The sequence below is a fragment of the Sorex araneus genome, chromosome X (genome assembly GCF_027595985.1).
Source record: "Sorex araneus isolate mSorAra2 chromosome X, mSorAra2.pri, whole genome shotgun sequence".
In the NCBI taxonomy this organism is placed as follows: Eukaryota; Metazoa; Chordata; class Mammalia; order Eulipotyphla; family Soricidae; genus Sorex; species Sorex araneus.
The window spans coordinates 58836902-58855254 of NC_073313.1; the positions used below are offsets into that span (position 1 = coordinate 58836902).

The following is an 18353-nucleotide window of genomic DNA, read 5'->3' on the forward strand; positions in this document are numbered from 1 at the left end:
TTAGCTTTGTAAACGCGGGCTGGCATCCCATGGGGTCTCATAACAGTGCGGGGAGGGGGATGGATGAGAATATCGGCAGTACACGGATTCTGAAAACGCAACAAGCAGAAATAAACAAAAAAATCAATGGCGCTGGGGGCAGGGACAGAACATAGGGATTACAGCACCGGCCTTGCCCCCTGCTGATCCAGGTTCCATCGCCAGCATGGCATGGTCCCTCAGCGTGACCAGGACTGACCACCAGGTTCTAGAGTAGCCCCTGGATACTGTGGGTTGTGCCTTCAAGACAAACAAAAAATTCAAAATCAACCCTGATGTGGCTCAGCATGAGGCCTGAGACCGTATCTCCACAAGACCTCCCAAAAGAAAAACTGGAAACAAATGAAAAGACAAAAGCAATTGGACCGTGGTTCACAGGTGCTTCTGGCGATACTCACCGGGGTTGCACCTCCAGGGAATGACAGATCACAGGCAGGAAAGTGTTCAGAATTCCTGCTTTGGGGGTGTGGGGTGAGGTAGACTGAAAGGACACAAGAGCATGGGGGAGCAGTAGACGGGTGAACTGCACCCCAAAACCACAGCTGTCAAGACCATTGCAAACATGTCAGTGGGCATAATCCAATGGGGAGTGGTGGAGTGATGCCGTAGCCATGGGCATCAGAAATCACTGGGAATATGACGCTAACCCACACACCAAGCAATCAGAAAGACGAAGAATCCTGCTGCAGGCTACTGACAACATATTTTGCACCCATCTTGGCCCTTGCAGGTGTCTCCACCTGGGTGCTGGGGTTCAGTGACCGCAAAGATACAGGGCAGAAGCCCCCCCCCGCCATTCCTGCCATGCCACAGGCCGCACGGGCACCCTGGGAGGCATGGAGAGCTGAACCCAGGCTACATCTTTGGGGTCCCTCCTCCAGCTGAGTGGGTGCCAACTAAGGGACATCCAACCCTTGAGGAAGTGGCAAGAATTGGTGGCCAGGACCCAAGACACAGCTCACTGGACACTGCGCAGGCTTGAGTCCAGGCTGGGTCTGAGCCCTGCTGCCATCGCCAGAACCTACCCCTGAGCACCTCTAGTTATGTCCCTCCAAAGGAGAACTAGCAGTCAAGAAAGAGGGGAGTAGGGGCGCTCAGAAACTCTGGCATTTCCCTGGCCTAGAGTCGCTGCAGTCGGGGAGCATGTGGAGACCCACAGTGCTGGGGAGGTGCCACAGAAGGAAGGGAGCATCCTTCCTGAACCTTGCCAGAAGAAATCCCAGAGCACAGGGCCAGGAGTAAGCACCGAGCACTGCCAGGTGGGGCCTCCCAAACCAAGAAAAGAAATTGCAAAAGAGACCTTGGCAAACAGGAATCTCCATATAAACACAGGACTGTTGAAGGTTTGCGAATATAATAGACGTGTTAGTGAATGAAATGCACACAGACTTGGCTCTTGGGCTAAGGCTACAGGAAGTAAGTGCCAGACGCGTGCCTTCCATGTGGCCCACCGGGTCAGAGCCAAAGAGGGTTCTGCCAGCACCACCAGAGGTCACTGCCGAGCAAAGTGCCAGCCAGAGCTCTCGAGCACCACTAGGTTGGCCCCAACCCCCTTGAAAAAAGATGGGGAGCAGTTCAGCGAGAGACTGCCAGGTAGTCAGATGAGGATGGGAGACATGGATCTTGTGTTCCTGTGCCCGCATAGAACTGGTGGACAGGATGGGCTCGGAGGGAGGACAGTAGAGGGAGGAGAGCCAGGGCTGGGGAGCCCGGTAATTCCCCCTTGCTCCAGAGCCCCTAGCAGACTCCTAGGGGAACTCACTTTTCTTTTTTTTCTTTCTTTCTTTTTTTTTTTTGCTTTTTGGGTCACACCTGGGAATGCACAGGGGTTATTCCTGGCTCTGCACTCAGGAATTTCACCTGGCGGTGCTCAGGGGACCATATGGGATGCTGGGAATCGAACCTGGGTCGGCCGCGTGCAAAGCAAATGCCCTCCCTGTTGGGCTATCGCTCCAGCCCCCCAAAACTCACTTTTCTTACAAAGACTTATTTCTATTTTATTTCCAGACTCGATTCTTCAGCAAGCAAATAAATACAGTGAGGGCGGGGCTATAAATTAGGGGGGCCCCGCCCAGGGGCCCCTACAGATCTGTCACCTTGTTTTCCACCAGCGCGGCCACCTGCTGCAGGCGGCAGGCCAGCTGCATCTTCTGGCCCACAGGGTCTTCCTCCAGGGCACCAATGATCTGCGGAGGTGAGGGTGCCCCGATGACCATCAGGGGCGATGACCCACAGGGGCACCCTGAGAACCCTGAGAACCCCCTGGGCAAGCCAGACCCCCTCCCCAGGGGAGGGCCTCACCTGGTCATAGTATCTGTGGATGTGGTTGTAAAGGCCCTGCAGTGCCTCCAGGCAGTGAGGTGTAGACGTGTAATTCTGAGCAGGGGGGGGGGGGCACAGTGAGGCATCGACCTGGGTGCCAGATCCCAGTGCCCACTTCCCTGTACCCCCAGGCCAGCTCACCCCTGAGAGCTCCGCCAGCACCGAGTTCATCTCTTGGAAGCTCACAGGGGAGCTCTGGCGGATGTCAGCATAGTACCTGAGGGGGAGCACAATCAGGCATGGCCCACCCTTGGGCCCCGCCATGCCGTGGCGACACATACCTCTCCACCATCTGCTTGTAGCGAGGGATCTCCCGAGCGTACAGCAGCTTGTTCACTGGCGAGTCCTGCTCAGGGGTGGGAGAGTATGAGCAGGGACCCTCCTCTAGCCTTCCGCCCATCCTGCTTGCAGCTCGAGGCTCACCCGGCCCACTTTGTGCTCTGACACGGTGCAGGAGTCAATGAAGGTCTGGGCGATGACGGCGAGGATGGCGTCCGCGTTGTCCGACACGCGCACGTCGAAGATGAGCTGTGGGTTCTTCAGCGTGTTCACCCAGAAGCGCAGTAACAGGCTGTGGCAGATGCAGAGCTCAGGGAAGCAGGGTGCCCCGCTCTAACTTCTTGGCTCCCCAGAAAGCCAGGGGATGCCTTTTCCCACCCCCACCCCCAGGTCCGCCAGACACCTGTTGGTCTTCCAGATGTGCAGGGTCTCGGGGTCCTCGATGCCATGCTTCTCAGCTAGCTCATCCAGGAAATCGAACAGGTACTTGATGGCGATGGGCAGCGGCCGATTCACGCTTAGGATGGCCTGGAATGTGTCGTCGACAAACTTCTGCAGCGTGCCCTGCAAGGGTGGGTGGACACCATTGTCAGGGGCCGGCAGGTGGGGACCCGTTCCTCGCCCAGCTCACAGGGCCCCTGTGGGAGCCACGACACAAACCTTCATGGATAGCAGGCGGGTGAGGTAGATTTCCGGGATGGCCTTGGCCCGCGCACGCTCCCGCTCCCGCTCTCGCAGACTACTGCGCCGGGCCCTGGCCCCTTCGGGCTCTTCGGGGGCCTTGACCAGGTGCCAGACACGCATCCCGCCCTCCTCGCCCTCCTCCAGCATGGGCGTGCCTGCGAGCACAGACAGTCACTCTGGGGTGGGAGACTGGGGAGCGCCTCAGCCCTCCACTGCACCCCCACTTTCTCCCGGACTCACTCTCCCCTGCCAAGCAGCTGGGGGCCGGGCTCTGAGACACAGTGCCTCCGTTGTGCATCTGGGGGATGAGCCGCACAGTGGCTCCATCCGGGACCTGGCAAGGAGGGGAGTAGAGGCTGGCCACCTCCCCACTTTCCAGGCGGGGCTGCCCCAACACGGGCCCGCCCCGCCCCCCACCTTGTAGTGCTGCAGAGTGTTGAGCCTCTTCCAGTGGTTCTGGGTCACGGAAGTCAGGTCCTCGTCCGAAAGGGTCAAGTGACCCGCCACTCCTGAGCGCCACTCTGGGGGACCCGGGGCAGGGAGAGTCAGCTGGCGCACAGGCAGAGCGGGGCAGCCCCAGGGCTCGGCAGCTCAACCGAGGGGCATCTCACCCAGGTCAAGGGCATGCACCGAGGGCCTCTGTGAGAATGGGGTGCCCTTGTAGACCTGCTCCAGCACCTTCTCCTTGACCTGGGTAATGGTGTCTGTGTCAAGCACCCGGGTGGGCACACGCTGGGTTGTGCTACTTCCCGCAGGACCAGGTCCCGCCAGCACCACCAGCGTCAGTGGTCGGAAGTCCACATCCTCCCGCAGCAGGCGGCTGTCATTCAGGGTTCGCTTGGCCTTCCCCGTCACGGCATCCACTGGGCCCTTGTCCACCTGGTACTGGATGGCCCGGAGGAGCAGGTACAGGGGCTCACCGGCTACCTCCTGCAAGCAGGGGGCATGGCATCAGCAGGGAGGTCCTGGGCAGTAGGCCTGCTGGCTGGGGAGGTGCCACGGGGCCCACTCACCTTTAGGAAGGCGTAAAGACAGATGGACAGCCAGTTGGTCAGCAGTTTCTCCACCATGGTCTCCGTCCTGCAGGGGGCAGTTCTCGTTGGAGGGGTGCCGGGTCTCGCATGCCCATGAGCCCCAGTCCAGCCAAGGCTCACCTGCGCAGCATGAGTTTGGGGTTCTTGCGCACACACTGGGCAGCTAGGTCCCCGAGCAGCGTCCTCATGATGTCGGTCAGGTATTCCAGCTTGCCATGCAGCGCCAGGGACAGCAACGAAGCCACGTGGCAGCGGTCGCGCTGGGAAAAGCTGGGCTGCTTCTCCAGAGTGTGGATGAGCTAGGCGCAAGGGCTGCAGCTCACATGGGGGGCCCCCCCGACCCCCTCCCGGGGGTCCCGCAGCCACCGCCCGCCCCGCTGGGCCTCACTGTGAGGAGGAAGAGCTTGCTGTTGAGCAGGTTGGAGAGCTGTGTCAGGCCCTGGTGCGCGGGGGCACGGCGGCCCTCCGGCCCCGGCCCCTCGGCCAAGGGCTGCAGCGCGCAGGCACCATGGCCGGGGAAAAAGGCACGTTCAGCGTAGGTGCGATAGTCCAGGAAGGGGATCCCACTGGCCTCCAGATCACTGCTGAGGTCCAACATCTCTGTCATGAGGTCTGTGGGCAGGAACCAGCGGGTGAGGGCCGGAGCCTCCTCCCGCGCAACCCCAGCCCGCTCTGGCCCCTACCTGTGAACTCCTTGCGGCACTGGTCTCCCACGCCAATCTCCAGGTTCTCCAGCTGCACCAGGACTTTCTGGTAGTCCCGCAGGGCCTGCCTGCTCTTGTGCCTGCAGTCCGGGAACTGGGGATCAGTTACAAGCCACAAGCCCGCGGCAGCCAAGGCGGCAAAGCCATGAGTGTCACTGGCGCGCGGCGGTGCACGGGCTCACCTATACATGAGGGTGAGCAGGAGAACTGCCGCGATCAGGACTGCAGCGCCCAGGCCCAGGCCCACTTGCGCCGCAATGGGAAAGGCAGGCCCTGCCGGTTCCACCTCGTACTGCACAGGGCCCAGGGCCAGCCGCACGTTGCCCATCTGCACCTGGGGCAGGGACAGGGCTCCTGAGCCGAGGCCCTGACGCCCCGCCGCCTCCTCTGCCCGCTGTCCTCAGCGCCAGGCCAGGCCTCACCACGAACTGCAGCAGCGCACCCGATCCATTAGCAGGCTGCGGGACACGCGCAGGGGGCTCGCAGTACAGGTGGGTGAGTGTCAGGGTCTTCACCAGGCACTCTCCATCCCCGATGTGCACGCGGACCTCCTCCTTGCTGATGCCCAGATTGAGGCCCTCACCCTGGGAGAGAGCACCGGGGCCGGAGCTGCCACCACCTGTCTGCGTGGCTGGGCAAAAGGTACAGAGCCACGAGCTGGCACAGGTTGGCTCACCTCCACGTCCAGGACGTTGCCAGGCTTGAGGCGGTAGGGACGGAAAGGCCCCTCACGGCTGAGGGGGGCCAGGCGGGGATTGGGCTGGTACAGGAAGGCCTGGCCCCCACTGGCGTTGGCGAAGTCCACGTGCATGTTGTCCAGAGTGAAGAAGACCTGCAGGGGGCGTGTGCCATCGGGCACCGCGGGGCTGTGGCACAGGAGGAGGCTGGACGAGTTGACAGAGCAGGCGGTGGAGCACTGCAAGGCCAGGCCAGCTGGGATGAGTCCCCTGTCTTATTCACTCCCACTGCACTTATCATGCCGGGTATCACCTCACCTGCAGCTGCCCCCCATCCAGCTCAACACAAGCGGGGGGTGGCTCGGTGGGGCCTGCACAGCTCCGGCTCAGGTTGGGGCCCCGGGGCCTGGCCCCTTCAGCTGGCACCTGCTCCTTAGCCTCCAGTGTCACCGACAGCAGTGGCCGCCGCACCACGTCCAGACCTGTGCCCCTGACTCGGATCAGTCGCCCACCCCTGCACGGGTCTGCAGTCAGCAGGGTGGCGCAGGGCAGCACCCCCCGGCCCCACACCCCTGCCTCCCCCCAGCTGTTCCTCACCCCTGGAAGCTAACGCTAGGCTCAGCTGCAGTCAGCTGTGGGTCCTCAGTGTAGTGGAAGGGGCTGGCGGGTAACGTCCGCTGGGCATGGCCAAAGGTCACACGCACCTCAGCTGCTCCCGGGGTGGCCTGGGGCATGGTGCGGCACACAATGGCCTCAGGGCACACTGGCTCCTGGCTGCAGGAAGTGGTAGAGGTTATCTGCACCATTGCCTCTCTGAAGTCCATCAGGGACAGCGTAGGGCCGCAGGGCCACCGTTCCTCTTGCAATCTGATGGTGCCGACAGAAGTCGCCTCCCGCCTCCCACACCCACCAGGGGTATGGCCAGCAGCAGGTGGGGACAGGGCCCGTACTCACACAGGACAGGGTTGGCTGCCCACGAAGGCACTAATGTTGCCACCTGTCTGGAGGTGGCGGCCATGGATGGTGAGCTGGGTGCCCCCTGCCCGGGGACCCCGTTGGGGGCTCAGGCTCAGCAGGATGGGGTCCTGCGGAATAGGACAGGCTGGGGTGGGCACCCTCAGATCTCTCACCCCGCTCTGCAGCCTCCTGCTCTTCCCAACCACTTCTCTACAAGGGGGCACTCCTCTCATCTCAGGTCTCTGCCAGGCCAGCATGGCAGCACCTTTTGACTGTCCCCCGCAGCCTTGGTCCCCCGTCACACAGCCCCAGTCACCCAGTCATCATTGTGACAGCCCAGACTTCCAAGTGTGCCCTGCCGGCCCCTCCTTTAGACTATGCGTGCACTCACCTGGTAGGTGAAGTGCTGGGTGGAGATGCTCGGGGGTCGGCTGGGAATGGCCACGAGGACGGGTCCTGCAGTGCCATTGGGAGCAGGGGATGTGACACACACTATCCTGGAACAGAGGGCAGCAGCTGTTGGCCCCTGGGGGAGCCAGACCCCAACTCTAGCCACCGCCTGGGCGTCCCACTCTGGGCCAGTGGTGCTCACCGTGCAGAGGTGCGGTAAAGAGAGGCATCAGGGCTGCAGGGCCGGCCGGCCACACTCACTGCATCCTGCACGTCAGTGAAGGCCCGGCCCAGGTCAGAGCCCAGGATGGTCAGGGCCAAGCCACCCTCTGGGGGGCCTGTCAGGGGCTCCACCTGCAGCAGGGAAGAAAGGCGGTGGAGACCCCCGCACACGCAGAGGCCAGGAGGGAGACGTAGGTTGGGGCACTCACCATGTAGATGCTGGGCTGGGGGCAAAGGAGCTCCACGGCCTCAGGAGGACACAGGGGCCCGTAGCGGCAGGCGGGGATGCCGTGGCTGCACCACTGGCAGCCCAGGCTTGAGGGCGCCGCCTGGCAGTGACTGCAGTCGGGGCGGCCCACGGAGCAGTCATACAGGGTCACTGGGGAAAGCCGCACAGACCAGTGAGGCTCCTCCCACCAGCCTGCCCCCAGCCCCCCCCCCCCCCCCCGCGCCCAGCCCGCCCCCTCACCATGAAGACTGTGAGCATTGTCCAGCCGCTGGCCCTCGCCCCGGGTCACATAGATGGGCACCAGGAGCTCCCTCTGGGCCATGAAGGGGTGGAGCTGAATGGGATGGGAGGGGGGCGTCAGGCTGGCTCCATGCTGGGCGCCCCTGACCCTTGCTCCCAGAATGGGCACCATTGTTCTGGGAATGGATGATGGCAGGAGTGAGAGTGTGAATGCGGAGGGAGTGCACACCTGTTGGGGCTGGACTGAGCCACCAGGGCGAGCCCATGTGTACTGTACTGTACTACGGACAGGAACATAGGGACCCATGAAAATGGGCGAGATTTCTCGTGTGTCTTGACTGGTTTGGATAAAGCTGAACATTTTCCCCCTTCATGCTGCCTTCAGAAAAATAATTTCAGTCTACTGAAAAGAACAGTTTTCCTTCTCTCCCAGAAGCCTGGCTGGTCTTTGACATGCAGATGGTGTTAGCCAGGCCTGACCTTTGAGATTGTAAATTGTAGGCTCTGGCCCAGCCTAGTCTTTGGGATATAGATTTCAGGTGCAGGGCCCAGTTTTGTCTTTGGGATGTAAATCCAAGTGCTTTTAGCCCAAGGAAGGTTTCAGTTTTGGTTTTGCATCTTCTTTCTGGAGGCCTAGATTACTTGGCCTGCAGATACAAGGAAACAATGTTGCCTCAATGTTCTTCCTGTAACATCTTTTGATGCCTTTGGTGACGTCACTGTATTGCGCCCTTTAGGGGTACCATGATCAATAAAAGGGGGTCCACGAGGTCCTCTGCCTTTGCTAAGAGCCAGAGAGAGCCTTAGTCCTCTAATCAAGACATTTCTTCCTCGTGCCTTATCTCAGCGCCTCTGACCACAGGAACCTTCATGCAACACCCACCTGCTGGGCCTGGCAGAAGATGACGCCCGTGTCCCCAGGCCCTTCCTCCAGGGAGGCAGGCAGTCGCCGCAGTTCCCCGGGCAGTTGCAGCCAGCAGTGGTAGGGTGCTGGCAGGCCCTGCAGGGAGGCGTTGTGAGGACCTACCTCTGTTTGCACCACCACCCCACCCCCACCCCCAATCCCTCCTGCCATGGCTGCTCACTCGGAAGAGTCGAAGGTTTCGCACGCGTAGGGCCAAACGGTTCTCCCAACCCACAGGTACTAGAAGCGGCCCTGCCAGGCCCTCCACCTGCGGGCAAGCCGCAGGGCCCTGCAGTGGGACATCCGCCTGGAAAAAGAGACTCCTCTGTCCTTCGAAAGCAGGGGTGCCGGCCCAGGGGCGAGCAGACACTGCGGGGGGATCCACTCACCTCTTGAGAGCTGTATATGGTCACCTCCACCTCTGGGCACTGCTCCCCAGATGTACAACGGCTGCTCTGGGGGCACCAGTGGCAGCGCCATATGCTGCCCACACACGCCCGGCACCTGGGGGCAAGGAGCTGCTCAGGGGGCAGTCCGGGGCCCCCACCTGCCCCTGCCCCCAGCCACAGCACTCACGGGGCAGCGGCCTCCAATGCTGCCACAGCACTGCAGTCGTAGAAGGAGAAATTGGTGGTGGCCACGGCTACATCCTCAAACATCAGGGCCAGGGGCAATGTGACATGGTCTGGAAAGGACAGGCCAAGTCAGATGGCCACTGCCCTGCCCATCTGTGCCCTGCCCAACCAGCTGGGGCTCACCTGCGTCTGCAGCATTGGGTGGCAGCTGGTCCGGCGGAGGGGCAAGGCAGGCCACATGAGACCCTTCTACGTGCGCGAGGCTTTCGTAGTCTCCGAAGGCACAGTGGAAATACTCATCAGCCACCAGTACAGGCAGCTGGGCCACAAAAAAGGTGATCTGGGGGGCAAGGAGGTGGACTGAGTGGAGAGGCAGCGGGGAGGGCCCCCCACCCCACCCTCAGGGATGCCTCACCTGGCCCTGCTCCTGGCGGGGGCGGTGTGCTGGCTGGAGGCCCCGGATGTGCGGGCAGCCGCCCTCCTGCTCCCGGCTCCACAGCCACTGCTTGGGCTCTGTGGCCCGCCTGCACTGCTCTTTGCGGGTGCACCTGCAGGCAGGGGACCCCGGCAGCCAGGGGTTGAGGAGCACAGTCCTGTGGGAGGGCCATGGGCAGGGCCCGGGGGGAGTGGGACAGGAGTGGACAGCGCAGCTGCTCACCTGCCCTGGAGGACACACCAGCCGCAGAGTGGGTCCTGGGCCTGCAGGCAGCTGGTACAGTTGGCGAAACGGGGGCAGGCGGCCACCGGGATGCGATCTACCTGCGCAGTGGCCAGGGATAGAGGCGGTGTGTACGGGCCCCTGAACACTGCGGTCTGCACCCCTCCCGGGACAGGGCTCACCTGCTGGGCAGTCAGCACATAGAGGTGGTGGCCATTGGCGTCCAGAAGCAGGTCGGGGCTGATGGCCGAGCCCGGAGGCCCCACTTGCTGGGAATGGTACACCTGGGCTTCGGAGCCATTGAGGAAGGCCTGGGGATCCAGGGATAAGCTGCGACTCCTGGGACCCCGGCACCCTTCCTGCCTAGCCCCCAGCAGGTACCCAACAACGATGGGAGGGCCCAAGCAGCGGGCGCACAGCTTCACCTTATGCAGCTGGCCTTGGGTATCCCCCAAGAAGACGATGGTGTAGCCGTCCACCTGAAGGGCTGCCACTGCGCTGATGGGCTGGTCCAGCTGCAGCACCGGCTCTGCCTCCAGGGGATGGCGGCCCGCGATGGGGCTGGGGGTGTGCTCATCGCCACAGGGGTATGACTCCGGGGAGTCCTGGGCAGGGAAGAGAGGTGTGACTGAGGGCAGCCCTGGGGAAGGGGTCAGAGTACTCCAGATGGTGGCCATGGTCACAGGTGGGTGTCTCGCAAGAGGGTCTGACCACCTGCAACCTGCAAACGGGGCTGGAAATGAGGTCACCGGGGCCACTGACCTCGGGCAGGGTGACGCAACGCGACGTGACGCCGTATTCCACAGCCGCCTCCTCCTCACCGCTGGGGCCCCGGCCAGCTGTGGTGTAGCAGAGGCGCCGGGCCCGCTCCATGTGTGCGTCCAGCTCGGCCAGGGGGAAGGCACACAGTGCCGCCTGGGTCCCCGGCAGGCTGGCGGCGAATGCCCCCAGCAGCATGCCTGGGGCCAGGAAGGCCGCCTGGATGAGACCCTGGCCCCGGCAGTTGAGGGGTACCTCCACATAGGAGTAGAGGTTGGGGTCCCCCAGGCAGACACGTGCCACGTACGAGCGGTATTCCACCTGCGCCCGGGCCCCACGGCGCCGGAAGATGAAGTAGGCAGCGTGGGCATCAGCCAAGGCGGCCACGTAACTGATGTTGTAGTCAGAGAAGTCGCCCACCACCAGGCGGCCCAGGCCTTCACTGGAGAAGGGCTGCGGGCCTGTCAGCTGGCGCACTGTCAAGGGCGGCACTCCCCCTGACAGCTTGCCCGCCAGGCCTCGGGCCACCAGCAGGAGGTCCCGGCCCTGTGCAGCCACCACCAGACCCACTGTGGTCACACCGGGGCTGTTGGCAGCTACGAACTGGCCATCACCAGGGTCCTCGGCCTGGTACAGCACGGTGGCCACGTCTCCCAGGCGCCGTTTCTCACACACACCCTGCCGCACCTGTCCACAGGCCACCAGCTCCTGGGCACCGCTGATCACTAGCAGCAGCTGTGTGGGGTTGTCGGTGAGCCGCGCCTGCGGGCACTCTGCCAGCTCTCGGAAAGGCACACAGTCGGGACTGTCGACGACGGGCCCCGTCACGGCCTCGGCCTGCAGCTGCAGCTCGGCGCCTAGCTGGAACAGGCGGTTCACCGCCCCCACATACAGCGTGCCCCCCGGCGCCAGCGCCAAGCGGTTCAAGGTGGTGTTGGGCGCGAAGAAGCGATGGGCCCGTGCCAGGGGCGGCGGCACACCAAGCAGCAGGAGAGCGACCAGGAGGTGGGCGCCCAGTGGTGGCCGGAGAGCCATGCTAGGAACCTGGAGGACAACCTGCGGGGGGGTCGGAGCTGGAGGAGAAGGCAGGGGACAGCTGGGGGTACCAAGGGGGCAGGTGGGAGTCCAGGAAGGCGAGGCGCTGACGAGTGAAAAAGCAGGAGCAAGACAGAGGCAGGGCAGGGGTGAGGATGCATGGAGGGCCACAGAGAGAAGCAGAGAGGCGGAGGACACAGAGGGTGACCCGGGGTGGGCCAAGGGCGGGGAAGCACGTGCAGTTGCATGTGCTCAAAGGAAAGAATTTCTTTAATGGACTTGACTGCATCTCAATGGTCAGTTCGGATAATTCTGAAAAGCCCCCAAAACACACGCAGGGCAGAGGGGAGATGCCAGACAAGAGGGCAGGCCCACTGAGGAGGCCCGGGGAGAAAGGCAGCCAGATTCATCCGAAGATGACCAATGTGGGGGCTGAACCAGGGTGCAGAGGAAGTCCCCCACCCCCTTGAGGGCTAGGAGGACCTGGACTGAGCTAGGGAGCGACTGCGGAGAGGGCTGGGTGCCAGCCAGAGTGGAGGTGCAGAAGGGGTGCTCAGAAACAGCATAGCGAAGGGAAGAAAGAGGACAGAGGGCCAAGGAGGCGAGAAGGTTCAGGAACCCCCGTGACGCCCCGCCAGGGGCAGCTGCTGCATCCTCTTTCCCCATCAGCTGCTTGGGAGGCCCCACAGGGAAACACACCCACATACGACCCCTCACCTACCACAGGACCCCTCCTCCTTTCCCCTGGCCTGACACCGGACCCCAGACAAGGGGCCAGAAGCCAGCCTTTGTGGAGCTGGGCACTCGCTGTCACCCGGACCCTCTTATCACAGGCCCCAGACAGGAAGGGCCACTTCCTCTGGCCGCTATCGGCACTGGGGTGGCACGTGCGGGCAGGGGCCAGGCCCAGGGTACCCATGCCAGCCCTGTACTTGGGACCCAGACACTTACCGGCTCAGCAGCCCAGGGACAGTGGTGACAGGGCTCGGGGGGCTGTGGGGGGCATTGTCCTGAGTGGGAGGGAGAGAGTGGAGCCCCATTCACACTGGCAGGGGGGGCGGTGGGGGCAAGGGCTGGTGGCCCGGCTCCGTCACAGCTGGCAGCTTTGTCAATAGTGGCCAGGCCAAGGGCGCCCTGCCCCCACCCCAACAATGCCCCCTCTGTCCAGAGGCCCTGGCCAGGGAGCCACTTTCTGGTGTTCTGGCCCCACTCAGGCTCCTGGTCATTCTGCACCCCCAGGAGACACCGCTGTCTTGGGAGGGGGACACGCAGGGCTCCCTCCAGACAGCCAAGGAGCTCTACACCGCCCAGGACCCCTGGAAGGGCACGGTAAGCTGCAGAACCCCTGGGGGGTCGGGGTGCTGAGCCCCTGCATACCAACCTCAGCCTCAGTGCCCGCTCAAGTGCCAGTCTGGCCCTCAATGCCTGCCTTTGTCCGCTCTGGGGGCAGGGGACACGCTGACAAAGACGGCCCGTCCAGGACCCCCCTCCCCACTCCCTCCCCGCCCCAAAGACTGGCTACAGAGCCAGTGACCCGGCTGTCCCTGTCCACCCCACCCCTAGCACTGGCAAAGTGGTGCCAGGGACAGCGTGGTGGCAGTGGGTCGTGCCAGCAGAGGTGGCTGAGGCAGTGGGGGGCATAGCAATGGCTGGGGGCACGGCCCCAAGAGCCAAGCCAGAAGGTTCAGGCCTGCCCAATGATGTCCCGTGCCCTCTCCCTTGCTCTCCCACCTGGTGGGAGGGGGGAACCTGCGCCCCCTACATGCCGGCAGCTGGCTCCCCGGCCACCGTCATGGGGCACCATCTGCACAGGGTCCTGCCCCATGTCCCCCCAGGTGGCACACAGCAGCAGTATGAGCTTCAGGGCGAGGTGGCAGCAATGATGGTACGGCTGGCTGCCATCTGGCTGGGCCGGTTGGGTGGCTGTGGGGGTGGGGTGCCGGCAGGCGGCCTCCTTCCCCCCAACTGTCCCGCCATTTCGGGCTCTCCCAATTGGGGGTAAAGTCCCCAATTCCACCCCTCAGCTCAGAGCTTCGACGGGGTGTCTGCGGACTGCCGTGGTGGCCCGGGGGTCCATGCTCCACCCTGTCTACTGCACCCAAGGGAGCCGTGGCCTCCCCCAGGCCCCAGCACAGCCTGCAGCAGCTCACACTGACCTAGTGACCCCTGCACCACGTGCCCACGCCAGTCCCCGCTCCTGCCTACCTGGCTGGGTCACCGCAGGGGCCAAGGAGCAGCTGGCGGTGCCAGGAGTGTGTCCCTGAAGAGCCCAGAGCCCCAGCCTCTCTCCCCACAATGCAATCGTGCCCAGCCCGACACATCCCCAGCCCGGCCCCGTTGCCCAGCCCCTCCCCGCCCTCCCCTTTGCCCGACGGTGCCGGCCGGGGCGCTGCTGCCCTCTGCTGGCCACAGCGAGAATGGTGGGTCCTGGCTCCGGGGCCACCTGACTGGAGCAGGTAGGAGGGCAGCGCTGTCCCCAGGTGTCTTCAGAAACACGCCCGCTGCCGCGAGCCCCAGTGGGGAGCAGGGCACCAAAGAGGGGAGAGTCAGGCAGAGGAAGAGGGCTCTGGGCCGTTCCTGCCAACACCGTCCATGCTTGGGGACTGTCCAAGTTTCTGTTGCCTGGAAACTCCATCAGTCCTTTCAGTGACCGAAGAGGGAGACCACCAATCCTCTGTATCTCACTGGGGACACCAAGGCACGAAGGTGGCGCAGAAAATGGCTCCAGCCATGGGGCTGCTGAGCAGCGAGACTGACTCAGCCCTGGGCCCCTAACCTTCCCTACCCACACCCACTGCTTCAGGGGCTCTCAGCAGCCAGGCTGGAGAACCGGACTCCCCTCTTAAGGCCCACAATTTTGGGTGAAGTTCCTGAGGCAGGAGACCCCACGTTCTTTCTAGAAGGACCCCCCCACGAGCAGTTTGCTGACGAACCCCCGGAAACAGTCTCCTGGAAGGGAGAACAGTATCATCAGGGTGGGGACAGAGATCAAAAGAGTTGGGGGCTGGGGGCTGGTTCTCCGTAACCAGTGCCAGCTGGGTCCTGCCACCACCCTTAACCACAGAGGTCACGGATGGCATCGGAAGGACACAGGACCACTTCCGCTGCCCTCCCCAGTGGGCAAAGAACATGTCCCTAGGCAGCACAGTTTTGTGAGAAGTGGGTGTGCAACTGTCTGAATTGAGGGGTGTGTGTGGCTGAGTCCCTTTTCCATCTCTGCCAGACGCCACCTCAGGACTGGGCTGAACCAAGCGCTGTTGTTGGGGGTCCAGGGTGAGCCCAGCTCTCGGGCCAGGCCAGAATTCAGGGGGGTTGGTCAACAGGTTTGCTGGGGCCTGGCCGGCCATGCCTTGAGATGGGAGCACCGACTTTCTTTTCGTCCCACCTGCGGTCATGTCATTGCCCTTCTTTTGAGGCAGGCTTTTTTCTTTGCTATTTGCAGGGAGAATTTCTTTCCTTTCCACTGCCCTGGGCCTGGGTGCCTTCTCCCTGCCTGGGACTGGTCTTCTCAGCTGGTGACACTGTTTGATGAACACATTTGAATTGGACGGTCATCCGTGAGTCAGCCATCCTTGTGGTTTGCCATCTTTGTTTTGTTTAAGAATCCTACCCTGGGGGCGGAGAGAACTTAGAGGAGGGAAGGTGCTCGCCTGGCACTTGACTGATCCTGGTACTACATATGGTCCCCTGAGAACTGCCAGTGGTCACTTCTAGAGCCAGAAATAGCCCCTGAGCACCACTGAGTGTGGGAAAAATAATTCCCTCAGAAACCAAAAATATAAAACACACACACACACACACAAAATCTAAAAGAAGTCCTCCCCTACCCAAAGGCATGCAGACTTTCTTTTGTGTCTCCTTATAAGTATTATTTCCCATTGAATAGTCTTTCATCCATCTCCCTACATTAGGGTAGTGTTGTCAACAGTGTGAGGTAGGGGTTGCATTTGTGTGTGCCCACACACTCACCTGTGCATCTACGCTATCATTAGTCACACTCTGACTGCTCTTCTGTGGCCAGACCCTCCTCTCTCTCCTTTGACCTTATTTCCTACCTTGCTTGACTGACTGCAGTGGCTTGGCACAGCTTCCTTTTCTCTTTCTCCCTTTTTCTCCTCCTCATTCTTCCACTTGTTTGGCAATGCTGTTCCTTCTCAACTTTCAAAAGTGTCTTGCCAATTCTAGGAATTTTTCAGTTTTCATTATAAACTTGTGAAACAGCTTGTCCAGTTCCAGTGAAAATCCTGCTGGGATTATTTTGAAAGCCATAGATGGGCAAGTCTGTTGACTTTTGGTTCACTTTGGAGATTAGCCATCTCTAAAATATTGGGTTTCTTCATTTATGAGTACACCATCTAATTATTAAGATCCTTTCACTGCATTTTCCCCCAAAAGAACATGCACTTTGTTGGTCAGAAGCATTGAAAAGCAGACACATCTGCTTTTATGCCATTATGAGTTAGTACGCTTTGAAATTTGCCTCCCGGGATTGCTGGTATCTGAAACCACAATGGACTTTGTTCTTTGTAAAAAGTGGATTCCCTCTCCCCTCCATTTTGTGGTTGTTGTGAAGACCAGAGGTGGTGCGTATGTGGTTGTGGTGCTCACACACATTTGACCGTGTCGGGGGGCAAGTCAGGAGGTGCTGGAAACGAAAAGCATGGGCTTTGCTATGGAGCTGGCCCCAAGGCCCTCTGACTCCCCAGCCTGTCTCTGTGGCAGGCAACTTCCTCCCATTATCCCAGTGTTCCCTTCCCTACCTTATCCCTCTCACCCAGCCTAGGGCCAAGCTTCCTACTGAAAACCTGTTCTCCTGTTCTTGGTTTCTATTGTCATTGGGCATTTGATATTCCCTACGAGGTTTCTTTATATCCCACAGGAGAGAGATAATTCTGAGTCTGTTCCTTACCTTCTGACTGATTTCCCTCAACATGATACTCTTCAGATCCATCCATATCACAGCACGTTGAACAACTTTATCTTTTCTTAGGGCTGTATACTATTCCATTGTGTATATGTATGAGAGTTTCTTTATCCAGTCCTCTGTTCATGGGTATTTGGGTTGTTTCCACATAGTGACTATCATATATAGTGCCACAATGAACGTCGGAGTGCAGATGTTTTCTCTGATTTGTGCTTTTGGGTTCTTGGGGTATCTACCCAGGAATGGAATTGCTGGGTCATATGGAAGTTCAATTCCTGTTTTTTGAGGAATGTCTGGATTGTCTTCTTTGGTTTACATATCCCTGATGATACAGATAATCTTTTATATTTTTTTTGCCATTTGTACTTCTTCTTCAAAGAACCTGTTCATCTCTTCTCCCCATTTTTGATAGGATTGGTTGTTTTCTTCTAGTAGAGTTCTACCAATGCTTTGTGTATCTTGGATAGTAACGCTTTTTTGGATTAGTGGTGGGCAAATAACCTCTCCCAGTCTGTGGGCTGTCTTTGTATTCTGGTCAGTGTTTCCTTTGAGATGCAGAAGCTTCTTAGTTTAATGTAGTCCCATTTGTTTATATGTGCTTCTATTTGCTTGGTCAGTGGCATATCATACTTAAAGATGAGTCTAGCTTCAGTGCCATGGAGAATTCTGCCTGTGTTTTTCTCTGTGCAATTATGGATTTAGGTCTTTAAATCATTTTGATTTGATTTTTGCACATGGAATTAGAAAGAGGTCTGAGTCCTTTTTTCATGTGGCCAACCAGTTTTCCCAACACCACTTGTTGAAGAGCCTTTCCTTGCCCCACTTCACATTTTTTGCTCCTTTATTGAAGATTAACTGACCGTATACCTGAGGGTCTACCTCTGAGTTTTCTATTCTATTCTATTATCTGAAGGTCTTTCCTTATTTCAGTACCATGCTGTTTTAATTACTACCACTTTGTAGTACCGTTTGAAGTTGGGGAAAGAGGTGCCTCCCATCTTCTTTTTCCCCGAGGATTATTTTAGCTACTGAGGAGAGGAATGTTATTGTTCCATATAAATTTCAGGAGTTTTTCATCTATTTATTTGAAAAATGTCACGGGTATTCTTATAGGAACTCCACTGAACTGTACAATGTTTTGGGGATTATTGTCATTTGGACGATATTAATCCTCCAATCTATGAGCAGAGGATGTGTCTCCATTTGTATCCTCTTTTATTACTTTTTTTTCTTTTTGGGTCATACCCGGCGTTGCACAGAGGTTACTTCTGGCTCATGTACTCAGGAATCACTCCTGGCGGTGCTCAGGGGACCATATGGGATGCTGGGAATCGAACCCGGGCTGGCCACGTGCAAGGCAAACACCCTACCCGCTGTGCTATTGCTCCAGCCCCCACTTTTATTTCTTAAAGTAGTGTTTTATAGTTTTCTTTCTATAGGTCTTTCACCTCTTTAGTTAAGTCAGCTCCTAGGTTGTGGGGTCCCGTCCTGTCCCGCAGGGAGGACCCTTCATGGGGCTAAGGAGGGGACGTAACCGAATGAACAGACACAGAGCCAGAAGGAGGAGGAGGAGAGAGAGAGAGTTTATTCACAGCAGTTACAATACTTATACCTCTTGGTGGGAGGGGGTGGTATGCATGCTTGGACCCCCACAGGAACAATAGTAAAATGTTGATCAGGCATGGCCGTTGGCTAGCGAGACAAGTGGTGAAATGATAAGA

General features: G+C 59.7%; 1 protein-coding gene across 2 annotated transcripts; it reads right to left on the reverse strand.

Annotated features, from left to right (window-relative positions):
* Positions 1-146: 146 nt before the first annotated feature.
* PLXNB3 (plexin B3) lies at positions 147-14021 on the reverse strand. Of its 2 annotated transcripts, XM_055119904.1 has the most exons (38): positions 13914-14021; positions 12660-12718; positions 10677-11729; positions 10340-10519; positions 10097-10225; positions 9915-10015; positions 9672-9804; positions 9440-9596; positions 9258-9366; positions 9071-9185; positions 8863-8988; positions 8661-8777; positions 7778-7871; positions 7518-7687; positions 7289-7440; positions 7088-7193; positions 6694-6824; positions 6337-6513; positions 6058-6253; positions 5739-5978; positions 5485-5646; positions 5245-5396; positions 5042-5142; positions 4747-4970; positions 4479-4657; positions 4338-4404; positions 3936-4254; positions 3742-3845; positions 3565-3658; positions 3301-3479; positions 3044-3204; positions 2785-2932; positions 2643-2707; positions 2503-2578; positions 2341-2415; positions 2136-2225; positions 438-520; positions 147-279 (listed from the first exon to the last, which is right to left on the reverse strand). In XM_055119904.1, exons 3-38 carry the CDS (start codon positions 11706-11708, stop codon positions 219-221), a joined length of 5805 nt encoding a protein of 1934 aa, XP_054975879.1. In that variant the 5' UTR covers positions 11709-11729; positions 12660-12718; positions 13914-14021; the 3' UTR covers positions 147-218. The 2 variants fall into 2 exon arrangements, with proteins under 2 accessions (XP_054975879.1, XP_004606661.2); XM_004606604.2 differs by lacking the exons at positions 147-279; positions 438-520 and having other exon boundaries at positions 2011-2225.
* Between the last annotated feature and the right edge of the window lie 4332 nt (positions 14022-18353).